At 44.0% G+C, this 20,113-nt stretch overlaps 2 protein-coding genes across 7 annotated transcripts in view; one reads left to right on the forward strand and one right to left on the reverse strand.

The window, feature by feature from the left end:
• Positions 1 to 1,816: 1,816 nt before the first annotated feature.
• acp6 (acid phosphatase 6, lysophosphatidic) lies at positions 1,817 to 9,190 on the forward strand. 5 transcript variants are annotated; one of them, XM_080457043.1, is made up of 12 exons: positions 1,825 to 1,938; positions 2,341 to 2,405; positions 3,219 to 3,450; positions 3,555 to 3,683; positions 5,311 to 5,441; positions 5,614 to 5,693; positions 5,800 to 5,884; positions 6,047 to 6,179; positions 7,318 to 7,418; positions 7,580 to 7,672; positions 7,914 to 8,079; positions 8,296 to 9,190. In XM_080457043.1, the coding sequence occupies exons 2-12, from the start codon at positions 2,401 to 2,403 to the stop codon at positions 8,428 to 8,430; spliced, it is 1,290 nt and encodes a 429-aa protein (XP_080313169.1). In that variant the 5' UTR covers positions 1,825 to 1,938; positions 2,341 to 2,400; the 3' UTR covers positions 8,431 to 9,190. The 5 variants fall into 5 exon arrangements, with proteins under 5 accessions (XP_080313170.1, XP_080313169.1, XP_080313168.1 ...); XM_080457042.1 differs by having other exon boundaries at positions 1,826 to 1,938; positions 5,797 to 5,884; XM_080457045.1 differs by having other exon boundaries at positions 1,826 to 1,938; positions 3,224 to 3,450; positions 5,797 to 5,884.
• Positions 9,191 to 9,984: 794 nt separating this feature from the next.
• Positions 9,985 to 20,113, reverse strand: part of bcl9 (BCL9 transcription coactivator) — a 35,769-nt gene continuing 25,640 nt past the window's right edge. For both annotated transcript variants that reach the window (XM_080412365.1, XM_080412364.1), the window contains exons 4-10: positions 19,245 to 19,558; positions 18,208 to 18,315; positions 17,462 to 17,651; positions 15,988 to 16,084; positions 13,711 to 15,892; positions 12,721 to 12,993; positions 9,985 to 12,539 (exon numbers count right to left, since the gene is read on the reverse strand). In XM_080412365.1, the coding sequence (XP_080268491.1) occupies positions 11,461 to 12,539; positions 12,721 to 12,993; positions 13,711 to 15,892; positions 15,988 to 16,084; positions 17,462 to 17,651; positions 18,208 to 18,315; positions 19,245 to 19,558 (4,243 nt within the window). In that variant the 3' untranslated portion in view covers positions 9,985 to 11,460. The remainder of the gene's footprint in view (positions 12,540 to 12,720; positions 12,994 to 13,710; positions 15,893 to 15,987; positions 16,085 to 17,461; positions 17,652 to 18,207; positions 18,316 to 19,244; positions 19,559 to 20,113) is intronic.

The following is a 20,113-nucleotide window of genomic DNA, read 5'->3' on the forward strand; positions in this document are numbered from 1 at the left end:
AACAACTGTCCCACATGAACCTAGGCTTATTCTCCTAGGCGACACATCATTGTTGCCAGGCTACACAAATAATATAATAAGACTTGAAAATAGCCTTAGCAACAGCCAACAAATGTATAGCCCTCAGGTGGAAGGACAAACTCCCACCACCAACCTCTTTGTGGTTTAGGGAACTAACATCTTGTATTCCTAGTGAAAGAATAATGTATAACCTCAAACAGAGGTCTGAGGATTTTGAGGGAATTTGGATGTGGGTAATGCGATTGTTTATGGGTGTATGAATGTGTGAGTGGGTTTAGGTAGGCATATAGCTGTGTGTGTCTGAGTATATTATGTTTGTATCCACATCTAATCACGTGTGGATATGTGCTTGCAGGTACACATACATGGGCATGTACGGGTGTGGGTATGCTTACGGGTATCTGTTGTCACTATTTATTTGCTACTGTATTTATTTTTGTATTTTTATGTATTTATTGATTTAAAAAAAAAAGATAATGTGTTGAAATTATGTTTTCATCTGTCTATCCTGTGCTGCAAAAAGCTAAATAAACTAACCCTAAAAAATGAAATGTTTGGTGCAGTGACAGTCAGAGTAGTGTGGATTAAATGTGGGTTATGGTGTCAAGAGTTGTGTTGTGTGTGGAATAAGGATCAGGCAGGTGGAAGGAGGTGACACAATGTTTGCACTGGAAGAGTAAAGGCTACTTTTCCATAACTGAGAGCAGCACAGTATCCAAATAGGAGGATGTTGAAAAACGAGTAGAGAACATTTCATAAACTGATTCAATGAGAATAGCTGAAGAAGGCAACTGGGATTTTGCTAACTAGAAGACAGAGCAAGCCAGGTATAGCCTACTTTTTACTATATTTATGAACAATTAATCAAATACTGGATGTTTGTCGTTTTGTGTGTAGCACACTGGTCACTGGTCAATAACAAATAATTTAAGTAAGTGACTGTTTTGACGTATTTATATCATTGTATTTTTTATTTATTTCAATGTCGATTTAATTTATTTCATTGTGGTATTTATTATTGAATCTTTGCACCTATGGACTTCCATAGACGTACGTGTCCAGGTGATTTCTAAATGATAGTGAACTTGATCTCTGATGTGACAGTTTCCATGATAAAGTGTGAATGATGGCTGTATTTTCTATTTGTCAATAAAAGACTGGGGAGCTTTAACACGCTTTGAAGATAATTAAAACATGTAAAGCTTGTGTAACTTTATTTCCAGTGGTGTAAAGTAACTAAGTACATTTACTCAAGTACTGTACTTGAGTAAGTACAATTTTGATGTATTTTTTACTTTACTGGGGTATTTCCAATTTTCAGTACTTTTACTCCACTACATTTCAGAGGCAAATTATACTTTTACTCCACGAGTATTTTGTAGTTTTATTATTATTACAAAACATACATTAACCGCTTCAGCCCTATTTAAGGTTAACGTCGGCTATTTAAAAAATATGTTTAATACATTTTGAACTTGTGAAATGGGAGTTATATATTAGTATATTTTGATTATCAAAATATACTTTTGGCATCAAAATGTTGCCTAAACGTTTTTACATTTACTCAAGTACATTATGAATACGGGACTTTTACTTGTAACAAAGTATTTCTACTTTGCAGCATTGATTGTAGTACTTTTCCACCACTGATTATTATTTCTGACTATAGTGACTCACGTGCAGTTATGTACACAAGCCTTCGGTCCAGGAAGAGTAGTTGCGCAGGAGGAAACATTGGGAAATGTAGTTTTTGGTGCGCGTTTATTTCCTTCGATTCCACGGAAGGGTCTTGTTAAAAACACTACATTCTCCACTAGGCTCTTTGCCTTAAGCCGGCGTCTACTACAGTTGATTGGGAATGTCAAATTGCATCAACAGTTATTAAAAAAGCCATCATCATCGCCCCCTACTCAGAAAGTAAGTATTTATGACATTCTAGAACACTTAATAATAATACTAATAGCCTTAAAGAAAGCAGGTTGAAATACATGTTGACTGTGAGGTGAACTGTAGCTGATGTTGGGCTAGCAATTCCGGCATGGCTAGCGTTAGCTTACTCTGACCATACATTAACATTAACACTAATTCACTCCGTTGTTGCTTATTTATTGGCTAAACGTTGTACAGTATTAACGTTCTTACATATTAACTAATATGAATACGCTGCGTTAACATCACTTCCACACGGTTGTTGTTGTATGTTGTTCCTGAACATCTAGCTCCAAGTTTATATCATTCTCAGCTTTCAGATATAATAATAATAATATTATTATTAATAACAATAATAATATTAATGATAATTAATAATCATAATCATAGGAATACTAGGAATTGGATCATCTGATGACATAATACGGCAGCAGAGCATGGGGTGGTGTGATGATGTAAGTTATAAATGGTGGATTATGCAACTGGAGGCTATTAGTGCTTTGCTCAAGGGTATACAGTGGGCCACTTGGTTCTAGCACATCTTCACAGGTGACAACATGAGCAGTCTGGTAATCAGGTAATCAAGGAGTCACATTAAAAGGGTTAATTTTGGTTACATTCACACTTTTTCATTTTACTGTGGTGGTTCTACTCTATAGCTCCAGAAACTATTGCACTCTGTTATTACTATGGGGTAATAGGGCTGTCACCATTTACAAATTCAAGTTGACGATTAATTGTCACTCAAATAATTGCGATTAACGATTTAGCATTGAACATTGGAACATATGAATAAAATTGTAAATTCTGTTTGCCTTTTAGGCTTCGTAATACAAAATGGCACAGGGTAGATATGACACATAACTTAAATATACGAAGACGACATATTTAATAATTGTATACATGTAAAAAAAAATAGCAGCAATAGCTGATCCACAAGCTTACAATGCGTCGTAAGCTTGTAGATCTGCTTTTTCTGCTTTTTTATATTTGAAAATGTGTGAACATTTTTCAACATGGAAACGATTATGACGATTATGCAAAAACAATTGCGATTATCTCAAATAATTAGACCGATTATGTAATAATTGTGACAGGCCTATGGAGTAAGCAGTATAGCTTGGTAGATACTTTATTGTTCCTGGAGAAAATTCCAGAAGTATTAATAGTAGTAGTAGTAGTAGTAGTAAGATGATGATGGTGTTGGTAGTCATAGTAAACCACGTTTGTAAATACCAGGCATATGAAAATGTGTCTCTTACTTTCAGCACAGCCATGAGGCATCTTTGGACCAAGGCTAGCGTTATAGGTTCCTTCTCAGCATCCATGGCATTTGGTTCACTACTGTGGACACAGAAGAATCCCGAACAAGATGAGATGGCCTCCGGTGGGTGTCCCGTCAACACAAACGCCTACTCCCCCTATGAACTCAAACTGGTCCAAGTCCTGTTCCGACACGGGGCCAGAACACCGCTGAAATCCATACCCGATGTGATGGAGGTGAGGGTCGCTGGTTGACAAGGAGACCTGTAGCAGGACTAAAGATGGCATTAATTCATTAAATCAAATGATATCATTAATTCTCATGTGTCTGTCATCAAAAGGCCCAGTGGGTGCCAACCCTCCTGGAGCCTCCGGTACACACTCAGATCAAGTACGTGGTGACGGACCTGGAAGGAGGCCCCCAGCCACCAGCTCCTATAGAAGACAGCTACCGCAGCAACACACTCAGTGTAAGTAGGTGTGGGTTGTGTGAGTAGGTATTAACCCATTCAATCCGGTAACGCATCTCTGTCATTCTAAATTTCTTTGGCTATTCAAAAATAGCAGATCTACAAGCTCATCGTGCGCTATGAGCTTGTAGATCTGCAATTTTTTCCTGCTTTTTTTCTCTGCTTTATTTTTAATGTGGACCATTTTTGCAAATCTTTGAATATATATATATATATTTTTTTAAAGTGAACATTTTTAACTCCAATATTTGCTTCTGGGGGTCCCTGGAACTAAATATTTTGAGATGGGGGTCCGCGGCCACATTTTGGGGGTCCTTGACATGAAAAAGTTGGAGCACCACTGATATAGCAACATACGGTTAAGATTTAGAAAACATTTTGTATTTGGCCACGGACCCCCATCTCAAAATATTTTGTTCCAGGAAACCCCCAGAAGCAAAGATTTGAGTAAAAAAATATACATATTCAAAGGTTTGCACACATTTTCACGATTTTTCAAAGATAGCAGATCTACAAGCTCATAGCGCGGCACTCGGTGCTAATAGCCAAAGAAATTTAAAATGACACAGATGTGTTTCCGGATTGAGTGGGTTAAGGCCTGATTATACTTTGCGCATCTGTGTAGCCGTGAGGGTCCATGGGCACGACGTGGTACTGGATAAACTACAATTTAGTGTCTGCAGAATCTGGCGTATGGACATAATTGATTTGTGCCATGTCAAGAGGCCATTCTGAGAAGTGGTCTACTGCCCTAGTTTTACTATATCTTGTGTCAATTACTAATTTGCATTCCTGTTATACTCCGAAGACCTCAGTGCTAATATATTCCTTCAGAAAAGCTTCAAGGAGTCTTTTTTTTTTTTTTCAGGTTTTTATTCTATTCTGCTAACATACCTTTTAATTAAACCTGCCAATAACATCACTTCAATTTCAAGTCCTTTTCTTGTCACAGAATATAATGCAGCCAGTAGTGACAGAACTCCTCAACCTCTCCTCAAGCAGAGCATCCATTTATCATTTCTAGCGCATTCATCGTACTTAAGTTGTCGGCACATACGTTTATGCGTGGTCACAAAATCCGGGAGGCATGCAGATATCTATGCGGACATGAGCTGGTGACAAAATGTACATCATGCAGACGTGGAAAGACATGGCCTGCTCTTAAAACACACTGTGATGCAATAATGCTCAAAAGTGAACGTTCCGGCAGATATTGCGCTAAAGCAGACCTGTCTCAAAATATGTAGAGATAGAATTTGTAACATATCAAATGGGCAAACACTAGTATGGTAAATAAACATTTCAATGTTCTATTTGTTAAGAACTACTCTAGAAATAAATGTGTAAAGCTTGAAGGTAATGATTGCACATTACATAACATAATACATGTGCAGAGAGAGAGGCTGTGTAGACCTTCCCACAACATGTACTTACTTGTGCTATATAAGCCTGATTTATACTAACGTTGCACGCCGGTGTCGCGTACTGAAAAAAGCAGATCTACATCACGCTGCGATGTGTTGTTGAGCTTGTAGATCGGATTTTTAATGTGAGACACCAGTGCACAACTAAGCATAAATCTGGCTTTTGCATAACTGATCACTGATCTAAATTGTCATCCTTGCAGGGTGGCGCATTTTCTGGTCAGCTAACTGCAGTGGGCATGCAGCAGCTTTATGATTTGGGGAGAAGGCTGAAGAGGCGATACATTGAGGAAACTCCGTTCCTTAGCCCCACCTTTAGCCCAGAAGAAGTCTAGTAAGAATGCGTGTATCATTATATTTAGCAACGTGCAATGACTTTTTCTTCGTCATACTACTTTGATACATTGGGATTGTGGGTAAAGTGCAGAAGATATCGTCCTGAATGTGTTCTACTATTCAAGTCAAGTTGGCTGCCTTCCATGACCTACTTTTCTTTCTCCTTCTAGTGTGCGCTCCACTAACATTGTGAGAACCATTGAATCTGCCAAATGTCTGGTAGCAGGTCTGTTCGAGCAGAAACAGAATGGTAGGATAAAAGTCCATAATGTACATTATACCTTCTACGTGATTGAGGCTCTCTCCTCCCGTCCTGATTTCTGATATTCTCTCTGTTCTCCCTCCACCTGAAGAAGTTGTTCCCATAGTAACAACAGAGGCAACAGCTGAAATCCTCTACCCTAACTACCATGGATGCAAACTACTCAAACTCCTAGGAGGGTAAGCAGAATTTATTTTATCTACTACACACAGAACTACTGCACAGCCAGAATATCCAATGCCCTAACCAAACAAAGATTATGTTGTGCAAAATGTATTAGTGCATTGCCTATCCTCTCTAACGTGTGTGTACGTGTATGTGTGTATGTGTTCTCTGTGCAGTCACCGCTGGGCAGAATCCTCCACTCTACCGGACATTGCGGCCGACCTGCAGAATATCCAAGGTGCACTGGGCATTGCCCCTCACCAGCGGATCGACTTCATTCTCATTAGGGATGACTTGGTCGCTAGAGAGGTGACATGATCTTCTTGATACATTTCACTTAACTTAGGCCCGGCCAGATGAAGTAATAATGTGCTAAGATGTGCGCTAAGAGGTAGGGCTGCACGATTATGGCCAAAATAATAATTCAGATTATTTTGATCAATATTGAGATCTCGATTATTCCGCACGATTAAGATATGACAAATTTTCCTGTGACAAATTAGTGACAGTCATAGTTGAGTGACAAAAATGTTGTTATTGCACTGTCACATAAACATAAGACTGCTTTCACATTCATTTTGTGCTACTACTTTTTGAATAACTAACATTTTTGAATCAAAATGAAATGGGTCCTCCTTATTCACCTACTGTAAATTCTGTGCATCTCAGAATGAATACCACTCCAAATTAAATCAACAGAGTACTGCTTTCACTTTTATATTGTGCCACATTCCTGCTAATTAACACATCTTTGCAGACTTAAATAGGCATACTGTTTGTATTTACGTCTCCAAGTGCATCTCCGATAAGCAAAATATAAAGTATTTCAGTCCATTCATTGTACCTTCATGGTGGGGGTGAATAAAACTATTGAACCTCACTAGTTATGGCGCAGATCTATACATTTTAACTGATAGTATTCGTTGTATGACGGTGTCGTGCGCTGAGAATAGATGATCTACGAGCTCACAGTGTGTCCCTTGTAGATCTGCTCATTTTGGTGTGTGACACCGCCGTACAAAGAAGTTTAAATAGATGTAAACATTAGCCAGGGAGAGACAGCAGAGTGAACGGATGGAAAACAGCAACAACAGTCCTTCCGCATTCACGTTGATGAATATTAACATATTGCAGTGAAGTGAGGGGTAACCGGAACGCTCGCCCCAAAACACTCGCCCCCATTTTCTATAACGGTCGCCGGATTTTACCCGGGGCGAGCGTTCTTGTAGCCTATTCAAGCGTTCTATGCGCAACGTGAAGCGCACATTAAAAATGGCAATTATCGGACCATTAAATCAATTAAAATTAGATTAATTGTGCAGCCCTACTGAGAGGTTAGTCACTTACGGTCAAGCTCTGCAAGATGTTTCAGATGAACTGTGTGTTTCACAAGCCAAGTACCGTGTTCAGTCATTTCTGACATTACTGCATCTGTATGTATCAACAGACACATGGCCTGCCTTTCCCTCCAGTATTGGATACATGGAGGAACACAGTGGAACAGAGGGCAGTGGACATGATCTGCCACATCTACGAACCCAGCAAGAGGTTAGAGTGTTACAGGCAGGAGAGATGGGGCTCTTCAAATGAGCAGACTCAAGGGTTATCAGTAACCCTACTCCTGCAGATCACAATGATACCCAACCACTTCACCATATTGCCTTTCTGAAAAACTGTTTCTCATTCTGTTTGTGTATGGTTTGTTTCAGGGAAAGCTTGCAGCTATGCGTGGGACCACTCCTGCACACAATGATGGGCAACATTGAGGAGACACTACAGGGCACCTCATCAGAGCCAAACAGGTTAGAGGCCCGAGTCTCAGAGAGCCAACAAATGAACTGATCATAATGACAATTAATCATTGAATTGAGTAATCAGCTTTGTGCATAGTCTTTCAAGCCAGACAACTATTCCACAATCTTCAAACCGACTATGAAAATATGTCTGCAATTGTTTTAGTTGTCAACAATGTCAAATAATAATTTCAGCCCTACAGAGAACGCACACTGTGTTAATCAGTTATTTTCCCGTTTCCTCACCCAGGAAACTGTTCTTGTATTCTGCACATGATACGACTCTGATGCCCTGTCTAATGGCTATGGGGATTTTTGACAAGAGATGGCCACCATATGGTGCCGATATCACCGTTGAGCTACACCAGCACCGGCAGACAAAAGAGGCCTTCGTCAAAGTGTCCTACATCGGCCAGGTAAGAATGAGATTGCACTTGCAGTCGCAACATACACAGAAATATCCTTTGTTAATTTAACTATGTGTACAAATGTAACGGGTCCATTTGGTTACATATGTACACTCTTGAAGTTACAAATGGATAAATTAACAAGAGTATTTAATAGGGTGACATGCCCAATTTTGTCCTTCCTGCAGATAATGGTCTGACTCTGTACCGTCTTTGTCTCTGTAGGACCAGCTGCTACCAGGTTGTAGTGGAGTCTACTGCCCCCTGCAGGAGTTCAAACAGGCCCTCTCAGCCTACTCCCTGAACTCTGAACATTACCAGACACTTTGCAACAGCACAGAGGGCCTCACTCAACCCTGATCCCTTCACCTCCAAACACAGCTCTGCCCATGGCACGCGCCGTCTATTATAAGCCGCCATAGTTTACGTGCTCTTTCTCTCCATCCAGCAAAATGTGTCAGTGATCATACCTCAATGTCAAAACGCACAAGAGGCCTCTTTCTTGGGCACACAAGTCCTGGAACTCAGCCCATTTGAGAGGAATCTGAATTATACTGTTTTTGTTCAATTTAATCACCACCAAGATAGTTGGTGCATTGTTAATCAACCAAAGTATACATTATACACTGGGTATAGTTGCTCATACCCAGATATATTTATAGCAAATCAGTTTGGTTTCATGACAAAGTCCCATAACTACAGCTCAATTCATTATCTGTTCAAGGAACATCTTACATGTTTCTTTTTCCAATTTAAGAATGCTGCCCACCACTGATAGAAGTAACCCCATGATTGACAGAGGGTGGTGGTGGCATCATCATCTACATACATTTAGAATATTGTAACACAAGACAATTCAGTCGTCCCGTCACACCAGTCATGAGTTAAACTGTACAAAATGTTCATAAACAGAGTACCAAATGTGTAATATACTAGTAAATGTCTTTTCATAATCATTTATAGAACCTTTACAAAGGGAATTTCTCTATGCCTTGTGAGTGAACTGTTGGTGCCTTCTTTTGGGGATTCAATATAAGCATGCATAGTGTGGTAAAATATCAGGGGTTCTAGTTTTCAGTATGTTTTGGATTGGTGAGGAGAAATAAATATTAGTTGTCAATGTTCTGTCCCTTTCTATTGACAGGTGAAAATCTGTCACCCATTTTCTACCATATCTTTAGGTCATTGGTCCTCACTAATGCTCATAAGATGGAGATGGCACAATTTCCATCTACACACTGGATCTCATTGGTGGGCTGCGGAAAGTTTAGAAAGCTGCCTAACAATGACATCGATGGGGATGCCAAGCTAATAGAAACTACTACAGCCTTTCTCTTCCTTGAAAGTTGCCGTGCTGAACTAAAAGCCATTGTTACATTCATAAAAAAACATTTTTTTAATCTTGTTTGAAAACCTACCTACCGATGAGGTCACTGGTAGGCAGGTTTCTGACAGTCCACAGCCCTCCTCTGAGACACTGAATAGACAGAAATAGTGCCATATTATAAAGAGTATTTGTGACTAGTGAGGACCAATTGTATGAAGACAGGTTGAGTATGCTTTCTTTCCGTTTGGTTTAGCTCTTTTGTTGAATTCTGGTGAACTTGGGAAATTCTATTCCTGCTGGTACTCGGGAGTTGAATGATAGTAGTAAATGTGTCCGTCTGCTATTTTATCCATTTGTAACAGAGTATACAAACAACTATATGGACCCTTGCAACTTGCTATAGTCTAACGGGTTCATATGGTCACAATTGTACTCAAGTTCAATTTTACTGTAGCTGGTTTGACATCCAGAACGAAAGACAGCATATGGACTACACAGCTTCAAACATGAATAGCCAAGAGCCACACAAACACACATTCACACACACAGCACTGACAACATGTATATACCAAAACAATATCTTTTATTTGTTGTCCATCACCACAGCCCTGGTAGGCTAAACTGCACCAAAGCCAATGGAGAAACACATGACAAGCTTATACAATAGAGAAAAGAGAGGAAGTCAACTGGATGGTACGCAGTAAATGTTTACATTTCTGTGTCTCACTGTGGACACCTGACCTGCCTTACTAATGTTAACCAGATCTAACTAGCTCTAGCTCTATAATACCAGACATACCTGCTGTGGCATTCAGCCAATCCTGTCCCATTCTGCTGACCACCTTTGGGGGATTATTGCTGTGGGAATGATTATTACCCAGAGTCAACAAGAGAAACAAAAAAAACAGGAACACAACAGGAACAAGAAGCAGAACAACACACATAGCACATACGTATCTGGGTATAGCGGTATATTATTCACGCTGGCAAAAGTTCAGTCCTGACAGCTTCGGAGCACTTGGACAAATCGCACCCACACAGTACAATCCTCAGCGATCATTTAAAGACTTAACTTCCTTTACCAATTAACACTGAAGGATTTATCTAAAATGAACTTTAAATGATCTTTGTGCTGCAGAGCTTTCAGGAGACTCATGCTTTTAAGTGTTGTTCTCAATGGTAAAATGGAGAAAGAAGACGCTTTCGGCAGACGGTCCATGTTTGTGCTTTTTTAATAATACTATTATCTTAATGAGGTCATAGTTTGGTTTGTTATACACTGGAGTTACAAAGGAAATTAAAATAGACTAAAATTCGAATAGCCCACCAATGGTAAACAGTACAGTATTTTTAGGGGGCATTCCTCCCCCAATGAAAGTTGGGTTAAGAGGAGCTGAGAGGTCACTGATAGAATGCCTATACATACATACATACATTCCACACACACACAGTCTTTCTGTTACACACGCACACACGCTCACTCACCCACACAGGTATATACTGTACAGAAACAGTCAAAACAATGGAGCGAGAGACAAGATGGAGTTCCACTAAAGTCTTCACAAAGCACAAATTGTCTTTTTATTCCTTTCTCTTGTTCCTTTCATGACAAATTTGATTTTTTTTGTTTTTGTTTTTTGAAAAAAGTAGACATATACTGTAGCATCTCCACGTTGACTTTTAGTTCGGTTGATTCCTCTTTGATGTTGAAGTCATCTTTATAGTCAGATAATCAAAAAAAAACACAAGGAACAGTTTTGCGAAACTGATGCACAACAATCCCATACATTCTGAAGTTTATGAGTCAAAATGAAATGTTCTTGTGGCAAAAGTACTCCACTCTGGGCCTGTCCAAGTCTCCATTGGAATAGATCCCACAGGACATTACTGGGTCACCGGTTTTGCTTTGCACGTTTCATTTCCGGGTACATCCTGTCTCTTATGTTGTACTTCCTTTATTTGAGTCCATTTAAATTGTCGCACAATGTCCACACCGCGTGATCCGCGCCACCCAGCCATGTGTATCGTCATGAGAACATTCTAGATACAAGGTTTGTGTTGGATTAGAACATTCCAGGGCCCGGGCTGAACCCCATGTCCATGTCCATGCCACGTGGCCTCATTTGACCCCCCATCATCATCGTCTGCTGTGGGGGGCCACCCATGCCCTGCAGCGACATCATCATGTTAGGCGAACCTCCGGGGCCGGGGTGGGCCATTTGTCTCCCCTGCATCATCCCTCCCGGCCCCCCAGGTGACATCATCCGGTGCTGGGGTCCCATCATGCCTTGGCCCATGAATCCTGGTGGCCGCATGGAATTGTGCCCAGGGTGCCCAGGGTTCTGCCCATGGGGTCCCATGGGCATGTCTTGGGGGCCCATTCCCCCACCGGGACCTCCCGGCATTCCCCCCATCCCCTGCATGGGCATACCCATCCTGGGGGGCCCATCGCCCATCATGCCCTGCATGGAGAAACCAGAGGGGTGTGAGGGGTGTGGCTGTTTTCCCCCAGGGTTGTCTCCTCCCCCTCGGGGGAAGTAGGACAGAGTCTGGCTGGGCTTCTCTGATGGGATTATTCTGGAAAGGTCAAACTCAGGAATACCGGATGCTCCAGGCCGCATCACCTCATGTAGGTCTGCGTCACTGAAGCCGCCGCCCTGCATGTTGAACTCCGGCCCACCAGAGGGGTTGGGCTTGCACATGCCCCCATCACCCCCACCGTGGGGCATGTTTCCCATCCGGCCCCCCATGGGCCCTCCTTCTCCCTGGAAGCCCATGGGATGTCCAGGGAAGCCCTGGGGACCGGGACCATTGTGAGGAGAGAAGGGGCCTTGTTGGGATGGGGATTGTGAATGGGGATAGCCCTGGCCTCGGTGAGGATAGCCCATGCGTCCCTGGGACATCATCTGAGGGTTTGCCATCCCAGGGTCTTGGGGGTTGGGGCCGGGCATCATCATGCCATGTGGCATCATGCCTGGACCCATGTTTGGGGCATTAGGAGACGGCATCTGAGGGGGCATGCCGTGGGAGAGAGGCTGTGAACCCATGGGAGTCATGCCCAGTGGGCTGAGGGCAGGCATGGGACCAGCGTTGCCAGGTCCCATCATACGTGGATTGCCTGGGTGGTGGTTCATTCCCATACCTGCAGGTGGGAACACAAAGAAGAAAAAGGTGATTGATATTCACTTCAAAGAACACTTTGTTTATCTGAATGATGCAAACATGGCTATGAAAAGATAAAAATGAGAATAGTATGAAATATGAATACACCCCTAGGTCGCTCCAGATGAAAACATCAACATAGACGCTAATAGCCCACTCACCATTGTTGTTCATGGAAGGCAGGTTGGGGGAGCGTGCTGGGGGCGAGTCGTCATCGGAACTGGCCACGGTTTTTATGGCGTCATGGTAGAGTGGGGTGGAGCTGGGCATGGCAAACTTGGACATGCGTGACATCATGATGGAGAGGGGGTTCTGGGATAGCGTTGGCTCAGGGGGGATGGTGTACGAGCTGCCGGGCGGGACGTTGCCTGGGTGGGACATGTTGCCAGACGGAGCCCCTGATGAGGGAGGGGCAGAGGGAGGGCCGTTACCACCTGGAGGAGGCGGGACAGAGAAACATGAGCTATGACATCCAACACAAACTCAACATTTCTCTTTCAAATGACACTCCTTGTCAGAAATATCCACATTTTGTGGCAATACTAAAAAAAAAGGCAGTGAATTTTCAGATGCATGCATGGTAGTGAATGGAATCAATTACCGCAGCAAACTACACCACACTGCTTTTGAATTAAACTGCATTACCACAAGGGGGTGCCACTGGTCTATAATGTATTTTTTCACAGTCATGTTCCCCTGAATGAGTGATACATTTGATTAATGAGGGACTTCTCTATAATTTCACAGGGTAAGTCATCATGAGATAGGCTGGGATAATTGATTGTGCCATAACTAACCATTGAGAATGTCACTGAAACATAATTCAACCGTAACCTGGGTCTACACACTGAAACATCAATGGTCTAGCATACTATAAACTAAATAGATTTTCTAAAATGCACCAAAATAAAGATACGAAATTCAAGAAAGAGGGGGCGCCCGCCGGCCTAGCGATCCAGGCGCATACCACATATAGACTCTAATGCCTCTAAGCTAATGATCCCGGAGACCTTTGCTGCGTGTCACTCCCCATCTCTCTCTCCCTGTCCTATCTTCACTGTAATACTATCTATACTATCAATAAAGAAAAAGAGAGGGGAAAAAAAAGAGTAGCAAATAATAGGATCACTGTACAGCAACAAAAAGTGTACCTTGCTCCATGTTGCCCATCATATTTGGCGAGGTGATACCGAGGGGTGGCTTACCACCCTGAGGCGGAACACCAGGACTTTGCATGGGTGGTTTTGGAGACGAGGCCCATCCTGGAGAAGGGTTAGGAAGAGAAGGAGACCTCATGTGAACTGGGGAGGCGCCTGCAGAGCCCATCATCGAGTGGGGGGACTTCATTGGCCCTGAACTAGGAGGAGCCGGTTGGGCGTTGGGGCCTGTGGGTCCGGTGAGCATGCCAGCTAGCTGGGAAGGGGTCTGAGGGGACTTGAGATTACCAGAAGGGGAGCCCATCATGGGAGACTGCACCTGCCTCAGAGGTGGTGATTTGAGTGGGTTAACGCTGGGAGAGTTGCCTCCGCCTGCCTGGACATTCAGATCTGGTGGTTTGCGGCCTCTCTGTCCTTGTGAAGGGCCAGAAGCAGGGGGGAGGTGGTTAAGACGGCCATTACCTCCTGTGGGAGTAGACCGGTGTTCTGGGCCAAACGCTGGATCCCCATGTGGACCCCTCATTCCTCCAGGGCCCCCAGGGAAGGGCCGTCCAGGGCCCATAGGGAAGTCTCCGGGCTGGCCCTGCTCAGGGAAGGGAGGCCCCTGCATAGGCCTGCCCTGGGGCCCCATGCTCTCCATTGGAGGTCCCCCTCCTGCTCTCATTCTCATTATTTCATCTGGACTCATATTCATGGGGCCGTCTCGTAGCTTGGAAGGGTGCATGTGGGGCCCAGGCCCAGGCCCCGGCCCCATGCCAAACTCTGGGCCCATTTCTCTGCCCCCCATTCCCTGCAGCCTGGAGGAAGGGCTCATAGGGCCATCGCCGGGCATCCTGGGAAACATGCCCATGCCGTTTCCAGGTTCCATGCCACCTCTTTGGTGGCCCATCATCCTTTGCATATCCATCATCATTCCAGGAGGGAGGCCCTTCTCGCCGCCCATTCCCTGGTGGAACATGGCCTCCTGCACAGACTGAGGGTTCGGGAAGCGTTCGCCTCGACCCCCTGGACCTGCAAACATGCCACCTGGTCCCCCGGGAAAGCCTCGGCCATCTCCCATCCTCTGGGGCATGTCGTCGGGCCAACCCATTCCGGGCCTAGGGGGTCCCTCCATTTCAGGGTTCATCATGCCAGAGAAGCCAGGCATCCTCTGCATGTGCGGGGGCATGCCTCTGGGGCCAGGGCCCATGGCCATGCGCTCCTGGTAGTGCTCCGGTGGGCCTCCCGGTCCACCCCACATCTCTCCTGGGCCCATCTGATAAGGAGGAGGGGGCCCTCGCATCATGCCGCGTGGACCATGGGGGTGCATCATCATGTCAGGAGGAAGTGGACGATGTTGCATTTCCTGTTTCCTCTTCTTCTCTTCGTAAAACTCCTGCTGCAGCTTCAGCCATGCCACTTGTTCTGGGGTCATCTGGTCACCGTCTCCACAGCCCCCAGGACCTCCCATATGTGGGCCCATTTCATCCTGTGGGAAGGGGGGCATGTCTCTAGGACCGTGCGGCGGACCGAAGGGCGGCCCTTGAGGTCGTGGACCTCCAGGACCGCCTGGTGGCCCAAGACTCTGAGACTGGGCCATCATTGCCTGGAGGGGCCCTTGCTCAGGCCTGCGGGGTCCACCTTCAGGACCTCCGTCGTGGGGTCCTCCATGGGACTGGGGGGGCCCCGGTACTGGGGCATCGCGGTCGTCAGGGAAGAGCATGCGCTGGATGTCTCGTAGAGTCTGGAGGGAGCGCTGACGATGCTCCAGCTGTTCCTGGGAAAGGCCCTCCGTGTTGGCCTCCATGTTCAACAGCTCCTGGGCCAGCTGCTGCTGCTGCTGCTGCTGGGGCGTCAGTCCTGCCCCTCCAGGGCCACCACCCTGCCCGGCCTCACCTGCCTGCGGAGGGTTGAGGCCTGCCTCGGGTTGGCTGACGGGTGCCTGGTCACCTGGGGCTGTTGTCGCATTACTGGGGCTACTGCCGGGGAGGTTTTTCGTTTCCATGCCCGCTGAGGAGGACCCTTCTTGGGGGAGGACGCCAGACTGGGCCCCTTGGTTGGAAGGCTGGGGCGGGGTGGGCTCGGTCATGCCAGGTAAGGACGGCTTGGACCCAGGCTGGTGGTTCTGATCTTGAGGGTGGGACGGGGTCTGCTGGGAGGGCTTGGAGTCATTTCGGAGGGCCGTCGCTGGATTATTCTATAAGAGGGATAAGAGGATTTTAAGTAACGAGATATCCTATTATTTTGCAAAAGACTGTGCACAGTAGGTCAGAAGGGCGTGTATGTCTTTACCAGGACGAGGGGAGCCTTGTCCTTGCTGTTGGAGATGTTCTTCATGTGGAAGGAAATTATGTTTTCTGAATGGCCCGTTACAACTGCATCAGCTGCCCTGAGGACAAGAAGTCAGAATGTCAAATATTAGTCACCAGCAGGGCAGTGTGTGTGTGTGTGTGTGTGTGTGTGTGTGTGTGTGTGTGTGTGTGTGTGTGTGTGTGTGTGTGTGTGTGTGTGTGTGTGTGTGTGTCTCTCAAAGTGAGCCAGAGGAATCAGTAGATGGAGGAAATTCCAAGGTCAACAGACTAAACAAACAATTTCACACACATGTATCCACACTTGTGTGACACACACACACCTACCACTTAACATCCACAGCTTTGATCTCTTATTCCCAACAGAGAAGAGTGTTAATATGAGCCAACTGTATTCTCGCACAGTTAAAAATACACATGCTTGTGCACACTAACACACAATGGATTTAGGCTATAACTGGAGAGATTTGGGTAGGTGGAGAGAAGCACACACACAATCAACAGCAACAAACCAGTATTGAATACAACTGCCATTGACGACAGGGATTCAGAGGTACTTAGAGGCCAATTGTGTGTGCGGCATTTGTGTGTAAATATGTGTATGCTTTGAGATGGCTGTTTAATTATCCTGTCTAAATAAAACTCTAAATAATCGAAGTACTTACAAAATGAGCTTTCCTCCAGAGAGAACGCACACACCACAATAAGCCATGAAGGCTCATTTATACTCTGTAGTACAAGATGCGACGTGTTGCTAGCTTGAAAACTGGTTCTTTTTGGCAAGTGACACCATCGCGTAGAGTTTAAATTAAGTAGGGCCGGGCATGTCACTGGCAAAAATATATCAAAACCGATATTTAGAACCAATAACCGACTTCCGATTATGTGATTAACCACATCCTTGTACAATGGCAGCATACAAGAATAGCGGAAATAGCCGATGTAGCTTGTAGTAGGCTTGTAGATCGGCTATTTTCACTTATTTTTGACAAAATTGTTCACTAATCGTAATCGAGGCAAATTGTTTGTCTTGGTTTTTTGTTTTCTGTATTTGTTTGTCAGTTTGGTTTTCCTTTATGACACTATAAAAGTGCCAGTTACAAGTTAAAAGAAAAATAAGATCGCTTTGATGGGTCAATGACTGTATGAATGATTATCTGCAATCAAAATAATAATTGTAATCGAGGCATAAGTTTGAGAAAATCGGGGAAATTGATTTGAAGTCATATCACCCAGCGCTAAAATTAAGCTCAAGTGTCTACCATATTCCATGACCACGGAGGAGTATGACCATGTCGCAGTGATGGAACCCTCAAATTCAGGCTAGCGAGGGCACTTCTCACACACAACAGTGTGCGAACAGTACTGTAAAAAGTGCTAATCACAGGCTAACGAACAAATGATATTCCAACCCAAACTCCTTAAGGCACAAATTTGCCGTGGCTGAGCATCCTTACTTGTTGGCCATCTCTGTTGTGAAGACATAGACAAGTTTTGCGTTTCTTTCTTTCTGGCCGGCAGAAGGTTCCGTCGCCGAGCCCTGGCCTCCCAGTGCATTGTGGGAAGGTGTGGAAGAGCGACTGTGGCCAGCGTTGGAGGTAGGATGAGAGATGGAGTCCTGGGGCTTCACATCACTGGAGGTGCAGTCTACAGGGAGACGGAAAGGAAGCCATGGTGTTAGGAGGACCCAACAGAGACTTATTGGTAGTGTAGTTCTGAGGCTGTCATCAACTATCACACGTCTATGTTTGTTTACATCTACTTGTGCATGTGCATGCAAACACACACACACACACACACGCTCGCATACATATACACAGTGGTTGAAAAAGTACTTGCATGTTTTACTTAAGTAAAAGTATCAATACTGCAATGAAGATATACTTTGTTATAAGTAGAAGTCCCGTATTCAAAATGTACAAAAGTATCGGCATCAAAATATACTTAAAGTACCAAAAATAAAAGTACTCATTGTGCAGAATGTCCCATTTCACAATTATCAAAATGTATACAAAGCCTTTAGTGGAGTAAAAAGTATATTTGCCTCTGAGATGTAGTGGAGTAGAAGTAAAAGTACAGACAAATGGAAAGCACAGACAAATGGAAATAGTGCAAAAAGTACTTTTTGCACTTAAGTACAGTACTGCACACACACACACACACACACACACACACACACACACACTTCCTGAACTGAACTTACTGAAGAATCCTTTGTCATCCTCATCACTCTCTCCTCCAGAGCACCAGTCAGCACCACTGTAGGGCTGCCTCCTCTCCGCCACACACATCCTCTTCACCCTGCTATTGTCTGTACACACACAGCAATACACACAAACATTGATTGGTTTCAATTGTGCCAGTGTTTCCAAAAGACGATGAAGTTTTGTCTTCCGAGAGTGAATTGTGTCTTATTCTGCATTTTTCAGGAAAAACTAAAAAATATTGTCTGTGCATATCAGACAAATCTAGTGCAAAAATAACATGCTTGCCAACGCCCCAAAGTTGAGAATTGTATTCATTCCGACACATCAATCACTTAAATGGGTAATCTATCTTTCTTTCTTCTACTTTGGCACTGAAATGCATCCTGCACAGCTTCCCACGTGTCCTTCCCCCTCATTCTGTCTAAATAAATATTGAACAACATTCAGTTGCTTAGTTTGCAAGTTCACCAAAGCAGAATGATTTGATTCCCATGTGTGCGGGCCACACATTGCATAGTTCTCAGTTTTTACTGAGAGGAGATTGCACATACTTGCTGGCCCTCAAAAGCCAAAACACGGTAAGCATAGGTAGGGCTGTCACGATTACAAATTTAAGTTGACAATTAATTGTCACTCAAAGAATTGGGATTAACGATTTAATTGTGTGTTTGGCATTGAACATTGGAACATTATTTAGGCTTAGTAATAAAAAATTGCACAGGGCAGATATGACAAATAACTGAAATATGCAAAGAAATTGACATATTTAATAATTTTATGCATGTAAAGAATTGCAGAAATAGGTGATCTACAAGCTTACGAGGCGTGGTAAGCTTGTAGATCAGCTACTTCTGCTTTTTTTATATTTGAAAATGTGTGACAATTTCCAACATGGAAACGATTATGACGATTATGAAAACATAATTTGCGATTATCTCATACAATTGGGCTTAGACGATTATGTAACGACTGTGACAGGCCTAAGCATAGGTGGTAATGATGAGTACAAATATGTGCCAGATGGGACACTCACCTTTCTCGTCACTCGTGGGTGTGCCAGTCTCTGGCTGTTCATACGATTCTACAGAAGTGCTCCTTTCCCTCTTGACTTTGACCTTGGAGCCTGGGCCAGAGGTCAGACCCTGGCCATTCTTCAGCCCCATGCCACCTGACACACCCTGAGCCCCTTTGGCGCCCAGAGTCTTGGGGTCACAGGGCGAGGGCTGCGATTGGCTGCCGGCACTCCCTGGCTTCCCCTGATTGGGCAATTTAGAGTCCATCTGGGCAGCGGTGGAAGGAGACATGACTGGAGGAGAGCGTACCATGACCTCCGTCTTGGGCTTAGGGCTGCCAGGGAGGAGGAAAGAGAACAAAACAAGCACAGTTATATATATACTTTCCATTTATAGAATGACAAAATAAATAATGCCTTATTAAAAGACCACATACATTTATAGTCTTATTTATAAATATACACCGTTATACCAACTGTAGACTTCATCTAAAAAGTGCCTTGGACTCAAAGAAAAGCATAAAAATGCTCCGTTTGTGACTACCCACTGCATATATAGCCCCCCTTACAGCTGGCATTACAATTTCTTGTATCCAGAGTATATCTAGATGTAATTTAAACATTTATAACTGGCATTAACATGTGTGTAGTATCCAGACTGTATCTAGATTGATCTGATTTCAACGTTTACATCTGGCATTAATATGAATCTCTATTGAATCTAATGAGGCCCAGTCCCAATCCGCAATTTGTGAAATAGCATGAAAGGAGCCCCCCCCCCCCCCACACACACACACACACACACACACACACACACACACACACACACACTAGCACTCCGAGTCTGTGAACTAAACAATTAGCGCAATATGTAAAATGAGGATGTTTAG

This window comes from Gymnoscopelus braueri, assembly GCF_963280865.1.
Source record: "Gymnoscopelus braueri genome assembly, chromosome: 18".
Classification (NCBI taxonomy): domain Eukaryota; kingdom Metazoa; phylum Chordata; class Actinopteri; order Myctophiformes; family Myctophidae; genus Gymnoscopelus; species Gymnoscopelus braueri.

Bases quoted from the DNA above. Each gene is read 5' to 3' on its own strand.
- acp6 (XM_080457042.1), top strand. The intron at 5,885-6,046 runs GTAAGCAGAATT...TTCTCTGTGCAG, and splicing joins CTACTCAAACTCCTAGGAGG to TCACCGCTGGGCAGAATCCT. The intron at 7,673-7,913 runs GTTAGAGGCCCG...TTCCTCACCCAG, and splicing joins ACCTCATCAGAGCCAAACAG to GAAACTGTTCTTGTATTCTG.